The following is a 20158-nucleotide window of genomic DNA, read 5'->3' as shown; positions in this document are numbered from 1 at the left end:
ACTGGGATGCGTAAGGCTGTGATTCAGTTGGGGCAAACAAGAGCCTGGCCTAGAATTAAAAAGGAATTCCAGGACAATTAGATGACCATAGGAAACTTTCAAAACCTCTGACATATTCCTGGGAATATAAATGTCTGGCATGCCAGGAAAGACCTGAGAAAGGAGAAAGTACCAATCACTCAATTCTGGCTGAACTTCACTTCCTGGGCAAGCAGGAAATAAATTCAAAGGCTGTCTTATAAAGTGAAGCTTGAAAGTGTGCCTTCTCACAGAGATCCCCTTGACAAAAACATCCAGATGAAGCATTTAATGAAATCTGACAAATCATTGGCTCACCACTAAATGTACTGGTTCAGGTGTGACCATCAGCATGCCAGACTTAAAAATAAAAACAAAATTTTTTTAAATTTGCAAAGAACTTAATGGCCATACACTGCAGGGAATACAGAGTAGTGTTGGAAAATCAGTAAACAAGTAGCAACAAGAAAATACCATAACAATAATAAACAAACAAAATAAAACAGACCTTGGTGGGGAAGAGGGTGGAAGAATCTGATACCAGAGCTGTTACAATATATTATCTATAATGTCCAGTTTTTAATCACAAAATAAGATACATGCAAAGAAACAGAAAAGAATGCCACATATACAGAAAAAAAGTCAACAAAAACATCCTGAAGGGGGCCTAGATTTTGGTCTTAGTAGACAAAATCTGTATTCAAATTTAAGGAAACTATGCCTAAAAATTTAAAGGAAAGTATGATAACAATGTCTCACACTAAATAGAGAATATCAAGAGATAGAAGCTTTTCTTAAAAATAGAAATTCTGGAGTTTAAAAGTATAATAACTGAAATAAAAAATTCACTACAGTGGCTCAACAACAGATATTGATGAAGGATAGTTGGAAGGCAGGCAGGCAGGGACAAGGGGCCCTCCGTCCTAAGAGGAAAGCACCCTTAAAAGGATTTTACACCATTCTGGGAGGAGCCTTCTACCCTTTCCCATATGACAAAAACCTGATTGGATGACAGGCACAGGGAGGCTTAATTAGATGAAAACAGCCCGCCAACAAGCCCATAAAAACCCCTAGACTTAAAAACTGGTGGCAACCCTCTCGGGTCCCCTCCCTCCTCAGGAGCTCTGGACTATCACTTTGCTATTACTCAATAAACCTTGCTTTGCTGCCCACCACTCTGTCTGGTCTACCTCTTCATTCTTCAAAGTGGCCTGACAAAGAACCGTGCTCACCTACGCAGAAAAAATCCTTAACAACCAGACTGGAGGAGAGCCCAACAATAGGATAGGCAATGGCCTCTGGCCCATTTCTTGGCATGAAAAAGATGAGCAGGGTCAGTCAATTTTCTATCTCTGGAATGTGACAAGGGCCAGTTAAGCAGGGATTGGAAAGTCAAAGAATGCTTTGGATCATAACAAACCAAAGCCATCTGCAAGTCAAAGTTCTGGGGACACAGAAACTACATAAAAAGAGCAAGTCACTTAAGAACAAATCAGAATTGGGGCACCTGGGTGGCTCAGTAGATTAAGCATCTGCCTTCAGCTCAGGTCATGATCCCAGGGTCCTGGGATCAACTCCTGCATCAGGATCCTTGCTCAGTGGGGAGCCTGCTTCTCCCTCTGCCTGCCGCTCCCCCTGCGTGTGCTCTCTCTCTCTGACAAATAAATAAAATCTTTAAAGAAAAGAACAAAACAGAATAAAATAAAGTATAGCAATTAGGGTGCCTGGGGGGCTCAGTTGGTTAAGCATCTGCCTTCAGCTCAGGTCATGATCCCAGGGTCCTGGGATCGAGTCCTGTGTTGGGCTCTCTGCTAGGCAGTGAGCCTGCTTCTCTCTCTACCCCCCACCCCTGCTTGTGCTCTCTCTCTGTCTCTCTCTCATGCTTGCTCTCTAATAAATAAATAAAATCTTTTTTAAAAAGTATAGCAATTAATGGTAGAGTATTAGACTGAAAGTTCCCATGCTTTTGCTATTAAACTCCCAAAGTTACCCTCAATCTAAGTTTACCCTTCAATTCTATCTTTATGAGGATCACAAAGAAGAATTCCCATTCTTGAGTTCTGTATTAGTTTTCTATTGTTGCTATAACTGATTACCACAGATTAGTGGCTGACATCCATACCAACACAACACAGATTTATTATCTTATAGTACTGTAGGTTAGAAGTCCAACATGGGTCTCACTGGACTACAATCAATGTGCTGGCAGGGCTTCATTCCTTCTGGAGGCTCTAGAGAAGATCTGTTCCCCAGCCTTTTCCAGCTTCTAGGGGCAGCCTAAATTCCTTGGTTTGTGGCCCTCTTCCTCCACCTTCCAAGCCAGCAATGTTGCATCTGTCTGACACTGCTTCCCTCCTCACATCTTTTCTCTGACCCTCTCTTCTGCCTCCCTTTTCCACTTTAAAGGACCCTTGTGATTACTTTGGGCCCACCTGAGTAATCCAGGATAATCTCCCTATTTTAAAGTCAGTTAATTAGCAAACTTAATTCCATCTACAACCTCCATTCCTCTTTGCCATATAACCAAACATAGTCAGAGGTTCCAAGAATTTGCACAAAGACTTGTTTAGGGGCCATTATTCTGTCTACCACAAATTCTGTTGAGATCTCACATATATCCTTATTGTTCACCCTCAACACCCACTTGACTATGCACATGTAACCAAGAAGTCTGACCCAATTAACAACTTCTTTATTAAGAAGAGACTGATCCTCTTTTTTCAAATCAAAGTAGTACATTTTTCTAATATTCTCATAAATAATAAACAATGATCTCTTACATCACATAGAACATGACAGTATTTTTAAGATTATCTTTGTTAGCTACAAGCTCCTCAACAAACTTTAGTTCCCAATGACTGATAACATTTCAAAAACTATTTGGGAGATTGAAGTTGGGCTTCCAGGTGTTTGTTTTCCAAATGAAAACATAAAACACACTCATCTGCTCTCCAAAATCTATCATCTATCCTCACCATTATTTCATAAAAGAATATCTAATACCAAAAAGGTAGAAAAGAATCTCAGGATAACGTGTACTTCTTTAAAGCATCTTAGCGTAATAAGAAATAAATTATAAAAAATAAGAAATAAATTATATCATCATTATATTTATTATTTTGCTGTTATTTGACCAGGTTTTTAAAATCACTTTTAAGACCAATTTACCTTTAGCAGCTGCGCCACTGTCCACATGTGTCAAGGACTGGGGGCGGCTACGAAGTTTGCTTTTGAAAGATCTCGGTCTGCGTGGTGACGAAGGTGGCAGAGGAACCTCTGATGATTGGATTTTGCTATCTTTAATTGCCCGAAGGCGTTCATAGAGCTCCTGCAGCTCCTTGTTCTGCTGGGTTTGAAGATTTACCACCTCCTGAATGTGTCTAAATGAAAATCATGCAGAAAGCATTTTAATAGCACTGGCATCATACAGACGACTCAAGAAACTCTACACCAATACAAGGAAAGTTTAACAAGGAATTTAGATTAAGAATGTGAAAATACAGAATATTCACAATTTTAGGATGGGCTATGCCTTTCTAAACTCAACATTAAACTAATCAGACATTAAGAAAAAAGTGAACAAATTGACAAGAACAAATTTTAAAACTTCAATATAGTGAAAGATAATGAAATACAATTTAAAATCACATATATTGATAATACTAATCTTTTATTATATGTTGCAAGTATAAATAACAAAATATTTACAACATATAGTAAAAGGTTAATATTCAGAATATATAAATAGTTCCTAAAAATCAATATGAAAAGGGTGCCTGGGTGGCTCAGTCGGTTAAGTGGCTGCCTTCGGCTCAGGTCATGATCTCAGGGTCCTGGGATCGAGCCCTCATTGGGCTCTCTGCTCAGTGGGGAGTCTGCTTCTCCCTCTCCCTCTGCCCCCCACCCCCAGTCATGCTCGCTCTCTCTCTCTCAAATAAATACATAAAATCTTTTAAAAAATCAATAAGAAAAGAAGAAACAACCTTATAGGAAAAAGGGGAAAGAATATGAGAAGGTGACTCCAAAAAGGAAATACAAGTAGCCAATATGAGATATGTACAACTTCACTATTAAGTAGGAGAATACAGTTATTTCTTAAGAAATATTTTTAATTTATCTGATTGGAATAAAACTAAAAGGATCAATAATATCCAGTCCAATGTTGTTAAGAAGTGGGAAAACAGTCACTTTCATATATATGTGTATATATATATTTTTTTAAAGTAATCTCTATGCCCAACATGGGGCTGGAACTCACGATTCCAAGATCAAGAGTCACATGCTCTACTGACCGAGCCAGCCAGGCACCCCACTTTCATATATATTTGTTTGGTGTATAAAATGGTATAGCCACCCTGAACAACAATTTTAGCAGTATCTATCAATTTAAAGTATACATACCTTTTAACCCAGAAATTCTACTTTTAGGTATCTATCCTACAAAAAATACTCACATAAGTATGTAAAAATATAAGGTTGTTTACTTCAACATTGCTTACATAAGCAAAACATGGAATAAAGCTGAAATGTCCATTAATAAGGGATTAAATAAACTTTAGCTATTCTAATATGTGGAATAAAGATTATTTGTGCAAACGTGTATATAAGCAACAGTGTTAAGTAAAAAAATTGTAGAATAACATGTATATTATGACCTCACTTTCATAAAAGGCAAAAAATATACGTAATGCACAGAAAAATGACAGGCAAGATATATACCAAACAGTTCACAGTGGTTGCCTCTGAGAAATGAGATTAGGGCATGAGAAATAAGAGATTGTTCTGTGTGCTTTTTTACTGTTGTGATATTATGATTTATATTAAAATATATATATTTGGTCTTTATCCCTGTTCCTAGAATACAGCTCCTAAAACCCTAGTAATTTCCTAAGCTATAAAGAGCAATTGGAGGATCTTTTATTTTAATATCTGGTCTGTTGTCCTCAAATAGCTCCAGTTCCTAAAGTAGCTCTAGAGTGATAAAGGTGAAAGAAATCTTATTAATTATAATAAGCCCCTTGGAATCACACCTGAGTTTATATTAATGAACTGACTTGAATAGCCCCTAAGGTTGGGGGCTGATTGCCAGGAGAACCAACCAAGTGATTAGAGGGTGGGATTTTCAGCCCCTCCCACTCCACCTCTAGGACAGAGTTAGAGACTGAATTAATCACCAATGGCCAATGATTTAAATCAATCATGCCTACCATAGTGAAATTTCCATAAAAATCCCTTACTATAGGGTTTGGAGAGTTTCCAGGTTGGTAAAAACATGAAGGTGCTGGTACTCCCAAGAGGGCATAGAAGCTCTATGCCCCTTCCCCTGTACCTTGCCATCTGACTGTTCCTCAGTTGTGTCCTTTTATAATAAACTGATAATCTAGTAAGTAAACTGTTCTTCCTGAGTTCTGTAAGCTGCTCTAGTAAATTAATTGAACCCAAGGAAGGGCTTGTGGGAACCTTTGAAGCATAGGTAATACTACTTGGACTTATGATTGGCATATATGGGACTGAGCCCCTGACCTGTGAGATCTGATGCTATCTTTGTAGTTTTCAATCATCAAAAATTTTCAATCATTAAAACGTCACCAATTGTGGGGCACCTGGGTGGCTCAGTCAGTTAAGCATCTGACTCTTGGTTTTGGCTCAGGTCATGATCTCAGGGTCATGAGATTGAGCCCCGTGTTGGGCTCCATGCTCAGCACAGAGTCTGCTGGAGATTCTCTCCCTCTCCCTCTGCCCCTTCCCTGTGTGCGCACACACACTCTCTCTCTCTCCCTCAAGTAAGTAAGTAAATAAATAAGTAAATCTTTTTTTAAAAAGTCACCAATTGTAAATTAGCTATCAGTCAAATACTTAGTTCTATAAAACTCCAGGCAACCAGATTTGTGACAAAAGAGAAACAATCTTACTTTTCTCGTAATCTTTGAAGCTCCACCTTCAAATCCTCGTCCTCTATTTCTGACTCATCATCACTGCTCATTGGAGAAGATGGTGAATAGAAGAGTGAGCTCTGTGTTTGAGCACAGGCTTTTTCTTCACGGAGTGGTAAGCACTGATCACTCTCTGTACCAGTCTTTGCCACTGATTTCCCTCTGCCATAAAGAGTGGCTGAAAATTCACTATCAGAGCTAGGCTGTTTCCCAGCAGTAAGTATCTCTCTCTCTTTAAACAACAGTTCAAGTCCAGAATGCATACTACTTCCCGTGGCTGAGTTCTCTTCCAACTCTTTTTCTGGGGTCATTGAAGATACATCAGTCTCACAAGCTGTGCTGAAAGATGAGAAGTTGTCACCTTGTTTGGGAATTCTTTTACCTTCTTTGAAGGTTTCATGAAGAGCTCGTAACTTCTGAGAAGAAAGTGAAGTCGGTGGATTGTGCGTGGCAGGTTCCATTTCCACTAATTGAGACTTTGCTCTGTCCGTAAAGGCTAGAGCTTCTTCACTAGAATGGGTTGTCATTTTATGGAATGCTGGTGTGTGTTCTATTCCAAAAGATGTCACTTTCACTGACTGCTGCTGAGGAACCATAATCACCTGAGATACAAAAAGGCAAAAGTGGCTGGCTCTGTCTAACCAAAGAGTAAACCCATGAAGAAATTCAATATCAAAATATGGCACAGATAAGTGGATGGTCTGCTATGATGTACACATATCGATAATATCCAAACTTAAAAACCCCATCTATAATTCTCATTTCAAAGTCTTTCAATTAGGCCCCTTGGGTAAAAAGAGTTGGCTTCAAATTGCTCAAACAAAATTCCACAATTTAAAAAAATTCAATGATTCAAGTTGCTGAGATTCTAAAGGACAAGAAATAGATTTATAAAAAAGGTGACCCAACCACCCACTGAAAAATGATGACTCATTTCTGTGCTCTTTTCCAGCTACTAAAATCCCCATTTCTTTAGACTCACCTTTACTGGAAGTCTACAAAAGGTGAGGGGATGTGTATTAGGGGAAAAAATTAAATACGACAATAATCTCCATTTAAAATAAGTATCATATAAATACCAAGATTTTCAATGCTATTATCTTGTACAATGCCCTTGTAGATAAAGATTCAACCAAAGACACAAACCTGGAACCGACCCCGCTGAAATGATCCACTCATCGCTTTACATCTACTCAAAGCCCTAGTATCAGCCGTGGACTCTCCCGTCAGAGGAATGGGATCAGGAGCAACTGCTGATCTCATATCTTCTGCTTCCACTGCAAGTTTTGTGCAATTGTAAGCAGAAAAGAGAAAATTGTTTGTTAAGACTAAATCTGTTTACATTACCAAAAAATGAAGAAAAGTAGAAAAAGCTTAACCCCTGCTAGATAATTAAAAAGTGTTAATGTAATAAGCAACACTGTAGAAGTCCCTAACTCAAAATCAGACATTGTAAGATTTATCCCGAGACTTAGTATCTACATGAAATGAATAACTGTAAAACCAAATTAGTTACAAAAGGAAAAATAAAATGGCAATGACATTAATGGGACATGTCACATACATGGGCTACGTGGAAAAAGTGGTAAGGTTTGTATATGAACAAACAAACAAACAAAAAAAAAACAGAAGTAAATGAAAAGTGATGTTACCTAGTCTATGTCCCTGACTGTAAGCACACTACCTTGACGGACTTTTGATCTCTTGAAAAAGCTGGTTGACTGCCGTAGCCTGTATGCCCAGCTTTTTAATTTGCGAGTCCAGGATTTCTTGCTAATAGGATTTTTGAGACTAGGACAAGTAAAGCTTAGGCCAAAATATCCACCTCCTGTCTGCAGATGAATGGCTCCACCGCTTGACACAGCAGCAGGATAGGCTTCTGGATCTCCTGGAAGTGAAGCATCTGGGGACATCTCCTAATGGAGACAAAAAGAGAAAAAAACCAAAATGGTGATAATTTAGGTAAGATGAAGCAGTTGTTTATACCATTGGAGTTTCTTGCATGGACTAATCAGTAATCAAAAACAGAATGCTATGTCTGTCTGCATATCAGAGTGAATCTGAAGTATTCAACTTACAGGAATTAATCCTTCCTCTTTCTTTAAAAATATTATTTGGACTTCAGATAAATACAGAACAGAATATTAATCTTCCACCCTAGAATATTTTTCATTATAGCAACTTTGAAAAATGAAAATGAAAATTATTCCTTCATATACTTCATTTACTAAAAGAGGTTACTGAAACCCTATGCTCTTAAAATGAAACTTTCATTTATGCTCATATTATTTGAGAGTGAAAGATGCCTAACACACATGATAACATAGAGAAACAAGATATCTAGGCATTTAGATTTATAGAGAAATATTACCAAATCAAATTTCTTACTTTATGTAAGCACACAGATATTTACAACGGGCCTTGAAATTATTTCAAATTCTTGCTCTAAAACTTGTTAACATCAGGCCACAGCTGGCTATAAAATCACTCTCCTCTTCTCCTCCCATCCCTCTGACAACAAAATGTCAGAATTAACTGTTACATTCTAAATGAATACTTTAAAAATAAATCCTCTATAATAATACAAAAATACACAACTTTGGGAAACATGAGAATCATCTCTACTAATCTAGAATTAAATGAGTATTAAAAAGTTCAAAGAATGGGATTTAGCATTTGTCTGCAGGAAGACAGCCTAAGTGGCATTAAGTATACCGAAGTCTTGAATAAGCATTAACACTCAGGGCAGGTCAGCAGTTATTAAAATTCTGAACAATCAGTTCTTATTTTCCAAAGTCCTATTTTGGGGAAAAAAAAGCTCATTCTGGACTAGTAATAATGCTACTTTCATGAAGAGAAAAAATTTCTCAATAATATTAAATTTAGAAAATGCTGCATTGGTCCCACTGAAATTACAGAAAATTTTTAATAAGTAATAATTGATCAAGATGGTAAGTTAAGTACAAGTTCTAGCCTACCTTATCAATCCAAATCCATAGATATGACAGAAAAAAGAGACATAGACACAGGCATATATAATTAAAGGAGGAAAAAGCAGCCCATGACACATGCAGGAACTATTTCAAAATGCTGCAAACTTGGGTGGCAGATCTAGGCAGTGAGAGAGAGCCCTGGCCAACCAAAAGGAAGAGTCGTTGGCTAGAATGCTTACAAAGCTGTACCCAATCTGTCTCCTATCTGCCTCAACATCATCTCATAACACTCTCCGACTTCCTGGACTTCTTTTGGTTCCTTGAGCAGGTCTCCACCTATGAATGTTACCACCACACACAAGTTCCTCCCTGACCCCTTATATAAAGTAATCCCCTACTCATTCTATCATAGCCCTTTCCTTTATTTATTTATTTAGGGTCTATCTTCCCTGACTAGAATTTGAGCTTCACAAAAAGAGATCTTGACTTACTCACTGAATGGGAGAGTAAACTGGTTGGGGTACCAAAGAAAGAATAACCAGGCAGTTCTTCTTTCCCCCGCTACCTCCACAGCAAGCAAAAGACAGCAGAGCCATCTGCTCCCAAATAAGAGTGGTGAGAGGAAAATGTTCGTGGCCCAATCAGCAATGTAGGAAGGAGACAACATCCAGGAGGAAGGGAAAGCCCTTCCACCTTTGAAGACTATTAAGCTACCCTCTAGGCAGCATTTCAAGAAAAGCTGTAATATTCAGAGCCAAGAAGCATGTCCCATGCCTTTCCCACAATTACTGGAGGAAGGCTACAAAAATTATATATGGCATTTAGAGAGACAAACAAGGAATCTTACAATGGAAAAAGAAAAGATGAGTCTAAGAATCACCACTTATGGGAAATCAACACTATAAGCAAACACTAGGGGCACCTGGCTGGCTCAGTCAGTAGAGTGTGTGACTCTTGATCTCACGGTCATGAGCTGAGGCCCCACACTGGGTGTGACGCCTACATAAAAAGTAAATAAATAAAAATTCTAAAAAAGAAAGAAAACACTAAATTCAGTAAGAAGAAGAATAGCCAAGGAACTAGCATCAATAACATAGAATAATACTTAATATCTCCAGAAAGATGTGTGAAGACAATACAACCATAAGAAAAATGAACTACAGTTACTGAAAATTAAAAATATAATCCTTGGGGCACCTGGGTGGCTCAGTGGATTAAGCATCCAACTCTTGATTTCAGCTCAGATCATGATCTCAGGGTTGTGAGATTGAGCCCCGCATCGGGCTCTGTGCTGGGTGTGGAGCCTGCTTAAGATTCTCTCTCTCCGGGGCACCTGGGTGGCTCAGTCATTAAGCATCTGCCTTCGGCTCAGGTCATGATCCCAGGGTCCTGGGATCGAGCCCCACATCAGGCTCCCTGCTCAGCGGGAAGCCTGCTTCTCCCTCTCCCACTCCCTCTGCTTGTGTTCCCTCTCTCGCTGTGTCTCTCTCTGTCAAATAAATAAAATCTTTAAAAAAAAAAAAAAAGATTCTCTCTCTCCCTCTCCCTCTGCCCTTCTCTCTTCCCCTCTCTAAAAAAATGAATAAAAATAAAAATAATTAAAATTTAAAAAAAAATAGAATCCTTGACAAAAAAATGGCTGAATAGGAGACTGAAACAGCTTAAAAATTGAGAAAAAAGCAAAAGGACAAAGAGATGGAAAGCATGCAATGAAAAGTTAATAAAGAAAAACAGGAAATGAAGAAATAAACTATCTCTTTTTACAGACGATATGATCTTATATATTATACAAAAAATCCTAAATGATACACAAACTCAGCAAAATTGAAGGATATAACATCAACACTTAAAAATTAGTTGTATTTCTATACAATAGCAAAGAAAAATCTGAAAAGGAAATTAAGAAAACAATTCCATTGATAATAACAACAAAGAGAATAACAATGGTGCTGGAACAACTGGATAGTCAGATGCAAAAGAATGAAGGTGAACCCTTATTTCACACCATATACAAAAATTAACTCAAAATGACCCTACCATGTATACTTAATCAAGTGTGAAGCAAAATAAAGGCAATTTTGGACTTAAAAAAAATCAAATTAGTCACCCATGCAACTTATTTAAAAATATTACTCATAGAAGCATTTCAGGGAGGGGAGAAAAAGGAATTCTAGGACACCAGAAAGAGTGGCAAGTAAATTTGATCCAGAAGTACCAATGGACACTTAAACAAAAGAATCCATTTGACCTTGACACTTGAAAGGCTATCCTTTGAGCAACAAAATTTAAATGACAGAAAATTTTATTTCATTTTTTATGGTTCTAATATTATTACATGATCATCAGATAACACATATAATCATAATATAAATGCTGTTTACTGACCTTCAATTCTTCGAATCAACTTACAAAGCCCAGCCAGTGTTACAGGAAAAAAATGTAGATGTTATAAACCTTGCCAGTATTAAAAAGTAATACAAGTAATAAAAACTGGGAGGTGTATGGGAAAGAAGAGGAAAGGGAAAATATATAATTTCCTCACCCTTCATAGCAGTAAATTATTAGGTATTGCCAAAAATTATTAAATCAAAAAATAGATGAATAAGTATATTGTTTACAAGTTATTAATGGCAATGACTTCAAGAATTAAAACCAGGAACTTAACAGTGTTTGGGGAGTAGAAGGGGATATAAGAAGTTGTTAATATAATTTTCATTTTCTATCCTTCTGAATTGCTTTCCTGTTTATGTATTAATTACATAATTTAAAATTACTAGTTTACAACAATACAAATCTTTTTTTTTAAAGATTTTATTTATTCATTTGAGACACAGAGATACAGAGAGAGAGAGAGCATGAGCAGTGGGAGAGGCAGAGGGAGAGGAAGAAGCAGACTCCCCGCTAAGTCAGGAGCCCGATGTGGGGCTGGATCCCAGGACCCTGGAATCATGAGCTGAGCCGAAGGCAGACGTTTAACCATCTGAGCCACCCAGGCACCCCAACAACAATACAAATCTTTAAGTTAGATCTATTCAAGGGAATATTACGCCATTGTTTAAAAAACGTAAGTGAGGGGCGCCTGGGTAGCTCAGTCGTTAAGTGTCTGTCTTCGGCTCAGGTCATGATCCCAGGGTACTGGGATCGAGCCCTGCATCAGGCTCCCTGCTCAGCGGGAAGCCTGCTTCTCCCTCTCCCACTCCCCCTGCTTGTGTTCCTTTTCTCACTGTGTCTCTGTCAAATAAAGAAGTAAAATCTTTAAAAAAATAAAAAAATAAAAAACGTAAGTGAGGTGGAACTACGTGTACCACCATGGATAAATGTTCATAACTGAAAAAAATGCAGAACAGCACATGTATGTAGAGAAATAGATGTATATAAACATATATATCTATGTCTTTGTAAATATGTAATAAAGAAGTATGACTGGGGCATCTAGGTAGTTCGGTCGGTTAAGCATCTGACTTCAGCTCAGGTCATGATCTTGGGGGGGGATCGAGCCCCAAGTTGGGCTCCCCATTCAGCAGGGAGTCTGCTTGTCCCTCTACCCCTCCCCCTACTCGTGCTCTCTTTCTCTCTCAAATAAATAAATAAAATCTTTAAAAAAGAGAAGTATGATTATACACATATTTGTATATTAATTAAAACTATGTCTGCAAACGGCGCCTGGGTGGCTCAGTCGGTTAAGCGTCTGCCTTCGGCTCAGGTCATGATCCCAGGGTCCTGGGATGGAGCCCCGCATCAGGCTCCCTGCTCAGTGGGGAGCCTGCTTCTCCCTCTCCTCCCAGCTCGTTTCTCTCTCTAGCTATCTCTGTCTCTCTCTCTCTCAAGTAAATAAATTTAAAAAATTAAAAAAAAAAAACCTATGTCTGCAAAGATTCATTACCAGCTATGTCTATAGGTTTGGAAGTGGGATGGATTTTATTTTATATACACACATATACTACTTATGTAAATAATAAAGAGATACAGTGGTGAAGATTTAGAAATATATCTATGATATACTGTAAAAATGACAAGATAAATTTGCAGACCAATATGCATATAGCACAATCCTATCTTTGTAAATAAAAAGTTATAGATATGTAGGGGACGCCTGGGTGGCTCAGTCATTAAGCGTCTGCCTTCGACTCAGGTCATGATCCCAGGGTCCTGGGATCGAGCTCCGCATTGGGCTCCCTGCTCCGCGGGAAGCCTGCTTCTCCCTCTCCCACTCCCCCTGCTTATATTCCCTCTCTCACTGTGTCTTTCTCTGTCAAGTAAATAAATAAAATCTTTAAAAAAAGTTATAGGTATGTAAATAGATCCATGTAAGCTTAAGAAGGATAAGTACCAAATAGTGGATAAACACGATAGTCATTACTCCTGTGATTTGAAGGAATAGAAAAGGGAAATTAAGTTCCTATGTTACATAACTTAAAAAAAAATACCATATGATTTCACTCATATGTGGAATTTAAGAAACAAAACAAACAAACATGGGGTAGGGGAAGAGGCAAATCAAGAATCAGACTCTTAACTCTAGTGAACAAACTGATGGTTACCAGAGGGGAAGTGGGTGGAGGGAGGGGCTAAATAGGCGATAAGGATTGAGAAGGGTACTTGTGATGAGCACAGGGTGTTGGGTGGAAGTGTTGAATCACTATATTGTACACCTGAACGAATATTACACTGGATGTGAACTAGAATTTAAATAAAAACTTAAAAAATTAATAAGTTCTTTTTTTCAAATAAAACTCACCAAACAAGATTAAACTAAAACCATAAACTTTTAAGAAAGGAAATTGGTAACGGGCACTTTTAAGTGGAAATCTAAATGTCAGTTCTTCCTATCCACTAAAACAATCTATAAATCAGTCCTGTTCTGTCACTAATACAAAAACGACATCCTTGCAAGTTCCTAGCTAATTCACCAGAGGGCTCTCTCACCAAAGATACTTCTGTCGTCTCTATCTAGAAATTCCGGGCACCTGCAGCCAAAGTCATGGCCTTCTTAAATACCTGTGACCTCAGAATCCTGTGACATAGACAATTTCACTTCAGAGGATATAACTTTAGAAAAGAAGAATTTCTTTAAAAGTATAAGGATAAGAAATTGATTAGAAAGAATAATACTTACATGTAAATATAATTCGCTGGGTATAGAAGTTATCACATTCAGGTCCCTTTTGAATACTGATATGTTAGCAGGCTGACTTGCAGCCACATTGGACAGAATCTTAGAGCCTGTCTGCTGAAAATTAGGGGACTGTGCAGGACTATCTTGAATTCCACTGTGACTGATGCCTATGACTTCTGGCACTGGACATGAGAGCGTATCTTCAGCAGAGGAAGAAAATGGAGAGTCTATGCTTTGGGTATCCTTCTGACTCTCAGGATAGATGCTAGATATGCTATGCTCCTGGTAGAGCAAGTTTCTTAATTTTTCATCCAGAGTTTTAATTCGGTTGTCTGCAAACTCCATTTTTGGAGGTCTTTCCCCATCTGATTCCAGGATAGTAGTGGGTAGAAGGGTAGTCAGTTCAAGACCAGGGGTCTGAGTGGGAATGACCATCTTAGGAGAACTTGCTTCAGTGTTCATTGTGGTTTCTCCTTCTTGGGAAATAAACTCTGCATCCATAGTTGGCTGCTGCACTGCTAAGGATTGAGGCTTTTGATCAGACATAAATGCCAGAGTTGTAAGAGAGTTACCAGCAATCTGAGTTGACTCGCCAGGAGGGACCATAAGTACATCAGCCTGACTGGCAGCTTGGTGACATGGATATACAGGTAGAAATATGCCTGCTTGGTTGGTGAGTCCCTCACATTCAACTGGAACTGCACGAACTGAAGTAGCAGTGTAACTTGGACTACTAGTAACTGGTGCCATTATCTGCCTGTCATCTTCCACTCGATAAAATAAAGCTGGCTGCTTAGTTTCTACACTGGCATATTCAGACATCTTACCATCAACTACATCCTTGAGTTCTGATTTGGAGGCAAAAAGTACACGCTGGCATGGATTACTTTCTAGAGTGGGCAGTGTGTCCTGTGATATTTCCTTATTATTTGTGGTTCTTGGACCTGGAACAATAACAAAGAATAGCTAGGCACATATTAATAAATACAAAGCATGGACTAGTAACCAAACTCAAAGGGGACAAGAGGAGCAAGGGACAAACAAGAACCTGTGTGAATAAGTCTTGTAAATAAGACTCAAAATACACAGAATTCAACCTGTCAAGGAATAAAAACTTCTTCTTTATTTTTTTCCATAAATATTATATTTGAAAAATATTACATTTTAAAATGGCTTAAGTTATACCCTAATAATAACATCTTCAATAATGCTTATGAAAATTCTCATAAGAATAAAATACCCGTGAACACAAATTAAAGATATGGTATATATTTTGTAACTCCTCCAAGTCTGGAGAAAGTTGGCAGACAATGAACACTTACCAGGAAATAGAGATAGCCCAGGAACTGTAGACATGGACTGCTGAAGAGAAGGAGGAGATTGAGCCTCACGGTTTCTTATTGTTTGATTGATACAGAATCGCCACCGACCAACTGGGGATGACTGTGGAGCAGATTCATCTGTAGAAAGAATTAGCAAAAATCAATATGCTAAGCAATTGTCAACATATTTACCCTATTAAGGAAACCATGTTAAAATACCAATTTGTCTTGTATCTCCATTTCCAACAGCACTAGGATATGTGTAATTTATAAGACCAGACCTCCCAACGCTGGCAAATACTCTAAAGAACTAAGCACAAGATATTGTTAGGGAAGGATTTTTAAATCTATGAAACAAACATTGTATCAATAGCAATTAGAAGCAGGACACATTTTGGGGAAAAAATGGAAAGCACTTTCTCCAATAAAACCTATATCTCCTGTTCTGCATCCTGATTATGATGATGCTTACACAAATCTGTGAGTATTAAAATTTATAGAACTATACACCAAGAGGAAAAAATAAATTTTACTATATGACAACTTAAAAATAAAGTCCCCACATCTTTATTCCTACTTTGTAAACTTATTCAAATAAGTAATTCTTTTTTATAAACTTTACCATACTTTATCAGTCAGAAATCTGCTCAAATTCCTCCTAATGAGAAAGAACAGAGGAGGACCTTGGCATCCTAACACAAAGTAAATTTCAGGGTAATGGTATCTGATTTCATGACTCCCACACCACCTGTTGCTTCTTCATGTTGTTATAATTCCTTCACAGGTCCTCATTTGTCTATGGCTCTTCGCCCCCTCCCAGATACTCTAAATATAACCATGACCAGAGCTGAAAAGAATGGAGAGATAAAGTCATCAGAAAAGAAAACAGAAGACCCCATTTTTAGTCCCTGGAAGTTTAGTTAGTATCTGATTTACAAAAACTTATCAGTGATCACAGCAGGTAGAAGTATAACACTAAGTGGAAGGAAATCAAGATATAAATGACTATATTAAAACATGAGGCAAACTTAGAACATAGTGATATTAGTTAAGAAAGGTCCTGTCCAAATCATATCAGTGGTAAAAAAAATCAACTTACCAATTAATTTCAAACAGTAAAGCCGTTAAAGGTCATCAGTACTGTGACTGCTTTTCTGGTAACATACCATGCAACAACTCAGAAATAAATTAACACTTGAAGTAAATCTGGAGAATGGTTTTACTTCTTACATCTGGGCTAAAAAGGCCTTTCCAAGTGTGGGAAAACCTACATTAACAATTCTTTAATTTCCTTTATTGGCTAACATCTTTCCCAATGAAGGTATGTAAATTAAAGTTTCCAAATGTCTTGCTTCAAAAGCCACATGGTAAATTTTATGAAATATACTTACTGCTGGTTTGAGTGGATGCAGAATTTATCTGTACTTGTTCAGATGATCCTGTCTGAATTAAAAATGAATAGATAAATAAAGAAGTTCTTGATATATATCTGAGAAGACTAAATAACTGCTAAATAACTGCTAAATAACTGCTAAGACTAAATAACTGCTAAATAACTGCTCTTACTTGGTTATTGTTGGATTCCACAATAATAGAGTCAATTCCAATGGGTCTATCTGCAGCAGAGTGGACATGAAGGATCTCCTGGGCTTGACCTACAATAGCCCTCAATTCTTCTACGAATTTTTCTTTCTCATTTTCTAGCACAAAGTTATCTTCAACCTGTCCAAAAGTAAAAGTAAGTCTATTAAATTTAGTTTCTCAAAATTATAATATTGTATCAATGGTGACTACCTTAAAGAAAAATAAATGAAAATTAAGTATTTAGATACAAAGGCCACAACAGAATTAAAAACAACCAGCACTGGGGCACCTGGGTGGCTTAGTCAGTTGAGCGTCCAACACTTGGTTTCAGCCCAGGTCATGATCTCAGGGTCTTGAGACTGAGCCCAGCATCAGGCTCCACACTCAGCGGGGAGTCTGCTTGAGATTCTCTCCCTCTGCCCCACCCCCGGCTTGCACTCCTGTGCTCTCTAAAATAAATAAATCTTAAAAAAAAGAGACCACACTAAAATGCCACATAAAACATTAACTTATTCTTATTTTGAGACCACTGACATTTGTCAGATTGGTACTACCTACCATAGAAAAAGCCAGCATTTTAAAAACATCTCACATTCCATAAATTATCATTTGAGGAACATAACTGAGGCAATGTTTATGATTACCACTAGGATGTCCAAAACCAAGTTTTTAAATCACAAAATGAAACATCTCTAAAGGTTATAAAGAACTGGAGAGTTCAAAAAATATTATGTTAAACAAGAGGCAGAACTGGAGTGGAGGGGGGATGGGAGGGATGGGGTGGCTGGGTGATGGATATTGGGGAGGGTACGTGCTATGGTGAGCGCTGTGAATTGTGTAAGATGGATGAATCACAGACCTGTATTTTTGAAACAAATAATATATGTAAATTTTAAAAAAAGAAGAACTGTTACTAAAGAATTTTAGTTTTATTTCCTGTGTAACAATTAGTAGATCAATAAAATATTTACTGAAAACAAAAACAAGAGGCAGAACTAACAACATTATTAACTTTTAAAATGTTTAATTCTGTTTCTCCAGGAATGCATATCTAAAGAAAACTGTCAGAAACAAAAGCATTAAGTACTCTTCCTTCCACCCTTACTTACCCGCATTAAAAACAGGGCAAAACTACTAACTTAAGCCTCAATTCAAAGAAAATATGAAAACTGAAAGAAATGATGAGCATTACTTAAACACCTATTTGTAAGATGATATATCAGTAGCTAACACATTAGAATTACCTGGGGTATTTTACAAACTAGTGATGATTAGGCCTTATGTCCAAAGATTCTGTTTTAATTAGGGACCCAGGCAATGGATTTGTTTTTAAAAAGCTCTTTTTTTTTTAATTTTTTTTATTCTTATGTTAATCCCCATACATTACATCATTAGTTTCAGATGAAGTGTTCCATGATTCATTGTTTGTGCATAACACCCAGTGCTACATGCAGAACGTGCCCTCCTCAATACCCACCACCAGGCTAACCCATCCTCCCACCCCCCCTCCCCTCTAGAACCCTAAGTTTGTTTTTCAGAGTCCATCGTCTCTCATGGTTCGTATACCCCTCCGATTTCCCCCGCTTCATTCTTCCCCTCCCGCTACCTTCTTCTTCTTCTTTTTTTTTTCTTAACATATATTGCATTATTTGTTTCAGAGGTACAGATCTGAGATTCAACAGTCTTGCACAATTCACAGCGCTTACCAGAGCACATACCCTCCCCAGTGTCTATCACCCAGTCACCCCATCCCTCCCACCCCACCGCCCACTCCAGCAACCCTCAGTTTGTTTCCTGCAATTAAGAATTCCTCATATCAGTGAGATCATATGATACATGTCTTTCTCTGTTTGACTTATTTCGCTCAACATAATACCCTCCAGTTCCATCCACGTCGTTGCAAATGGCAAGATCTCATTCCTTTTAATGACTGCATAATATTCCATTGTATATATATACCACATCTTCTTTATCCATTCATCTGTCGATGGACATCTTGGCTCTTTCCACAGTTTGGCTATTGTGGACATTCCTGCTATAAACATCGGGGTGCACGTACCCTTTCGGATCCCTACTTTTGTATCTTTGGGGTAAATACCCAGTAGTGCAATTGCTGGATCATATGGTAGCTCTATTTTCAACTTTTTGAGGAACCTCCATACTGTTTTCCAGAGTGGCTGCACCAGCTTGCATTCCCACCAACAGTGTAGGAGGGTTCCCCTTTCTCCGCATCCCCGCCAACATCTGTCATTTCCTGACTTGTTAATTTTAGCCATTCTGACTGGTGTGAGGTGGTATCTCATTGAGGTTTTGATTTGGATTTCCCTGATGCCGAGCGATATTCAGCACTTTTTCATGTCTGTTGGCCATTTGGATGTCTTCTTTGGAAAAATGTCTGTTCATGTCTTTTGCCCATTTCTTGATTGGATTCTTTGTTCTTTGGGTGTTGAGTTTGATGAGTTCTTTATAGATTTTGGATACTAGCCCTTTATCTGATATGTCATTTGCAAATATCTTCTCCCATTCTGTCGGTTGTCTTCTGGCTTTGTTGACTGTTTCCTTTGCTTTGCAAAAGCTTTTTATCTTGATGAAGTCCCAATAGTTCATTTTTGCCCTTGCTTCCCTTGCCTTTGGCGATGTTTCTAGGAAGAAGTTGCTTCGGCTGAGGTCAAAGAGGTTGCTGCCTGTGTTATCCTTTAGGATTTTGATGGACTCTTGTCTCACATTGAGGTCTTTCAAGTATTTGGAGTCTATTTTTGTGTGTGGTGTAAGGAAATGGTCCAGTTTCATTCTTCTGCATGTGGCTATCCAATTTTCCCAACACCATTTGTTGAAGAGACTGTCTTTTTTCCATTGGACATTCTTTCCTGCTTTGTCAAAGATGAGTTGACCATAGAGTTGAGGGTCCATTTCTGGGCTCTCTATTCTGTTCCATTGATCTGTGTGTGTGTTTTTGTGCCAGTACCATGCTGTCTTGATGATGACAGCTTTGTAATAGAGCTGGAAGTCCGGAATTGTGATGCCGCCGGCTTTGCGTTTCTTTTTCAACATTCCTCTGGCTATGCGGGGTCTTTTCTGGTTCCATACAAATTTTAGGAGTATTTGCTCCATTTCTTTGAAAAAAGTGGATGGTATTTTGATGGGGATTGCATTGAATGTGTAGATTGCTCTAGGTAGCATTGACATCTTCACAGTATTTGTTCTACCAATCCATGAGCATGGAACGTTTTTCCATTTCTTTGTGTCTTCCTC

At 38.0% G+C, this 20158-nt stretch overlaps 1 protein-coding gene across 2 annotated transcripts in view; it reads right to left on the bottom strand.

Moving 5' to 3' along the window:
• Window positions 1–20158, bottom strand: part of WNK3 (WNK lysine deficient protein kinase 3) — a 162049-nt gene that overhangs the window by 12339 nt on the left and 129552 nt on the right. Inside the window, exons 13-20 of one of the 2 annotated variants that reach the window (XM_021699364.1) lie at window positions 16889–17044; window positions 16714–16765; window positions 15323–15460; window positions 14001–14944; window positions 7777–7867; window positions 7098–7228; window positions 5931–6553; window positions 3187–3398 (exon numbers count right to left, since the gene is read on the bottom strand). In XM_021699364.1, the coding sequence (XP_021555039.1) occupies window positions 3187–3398; window positions 5931–6553; window positions 7098–7228; window positions 7777–7867; window positions 14001–14944; window positions 15323–15460; window positions 16714–16765; window positions 16889–17044 (2347 nt within the window). Of the gene's footprint in view, window positions 1–3152; window positions 3399–5930; window positions 6554–7097; window positions 7229–7635; window positions 7868–14000; window positions 14945–15322; window positions 15461–16713; window positions 16766–16888; window positions 17045–20158 lie in introns of both variants that reach the window. The other variant, XM_021699309.1, reaches the window with a different exon arrangement.

This window comes from Neomonachus schauinslandi, chromosome X (genome assembly GCF_002201575.2).
Source record: "Neomonachus schauinslandi chromosome X, ASM220157v2, whole genome shotgun sequence".
NCBI classification, from domain to species: domain Eukaryota; kingdom Metazoa; phylum Chordata; class Mammalia; order Carnivora; family Phocidae; genus Neomonachus; species Neomonachus schauinslandi.
This window is presented reverse-complemented; position numbering and strand designations above follow the sequence as displayed.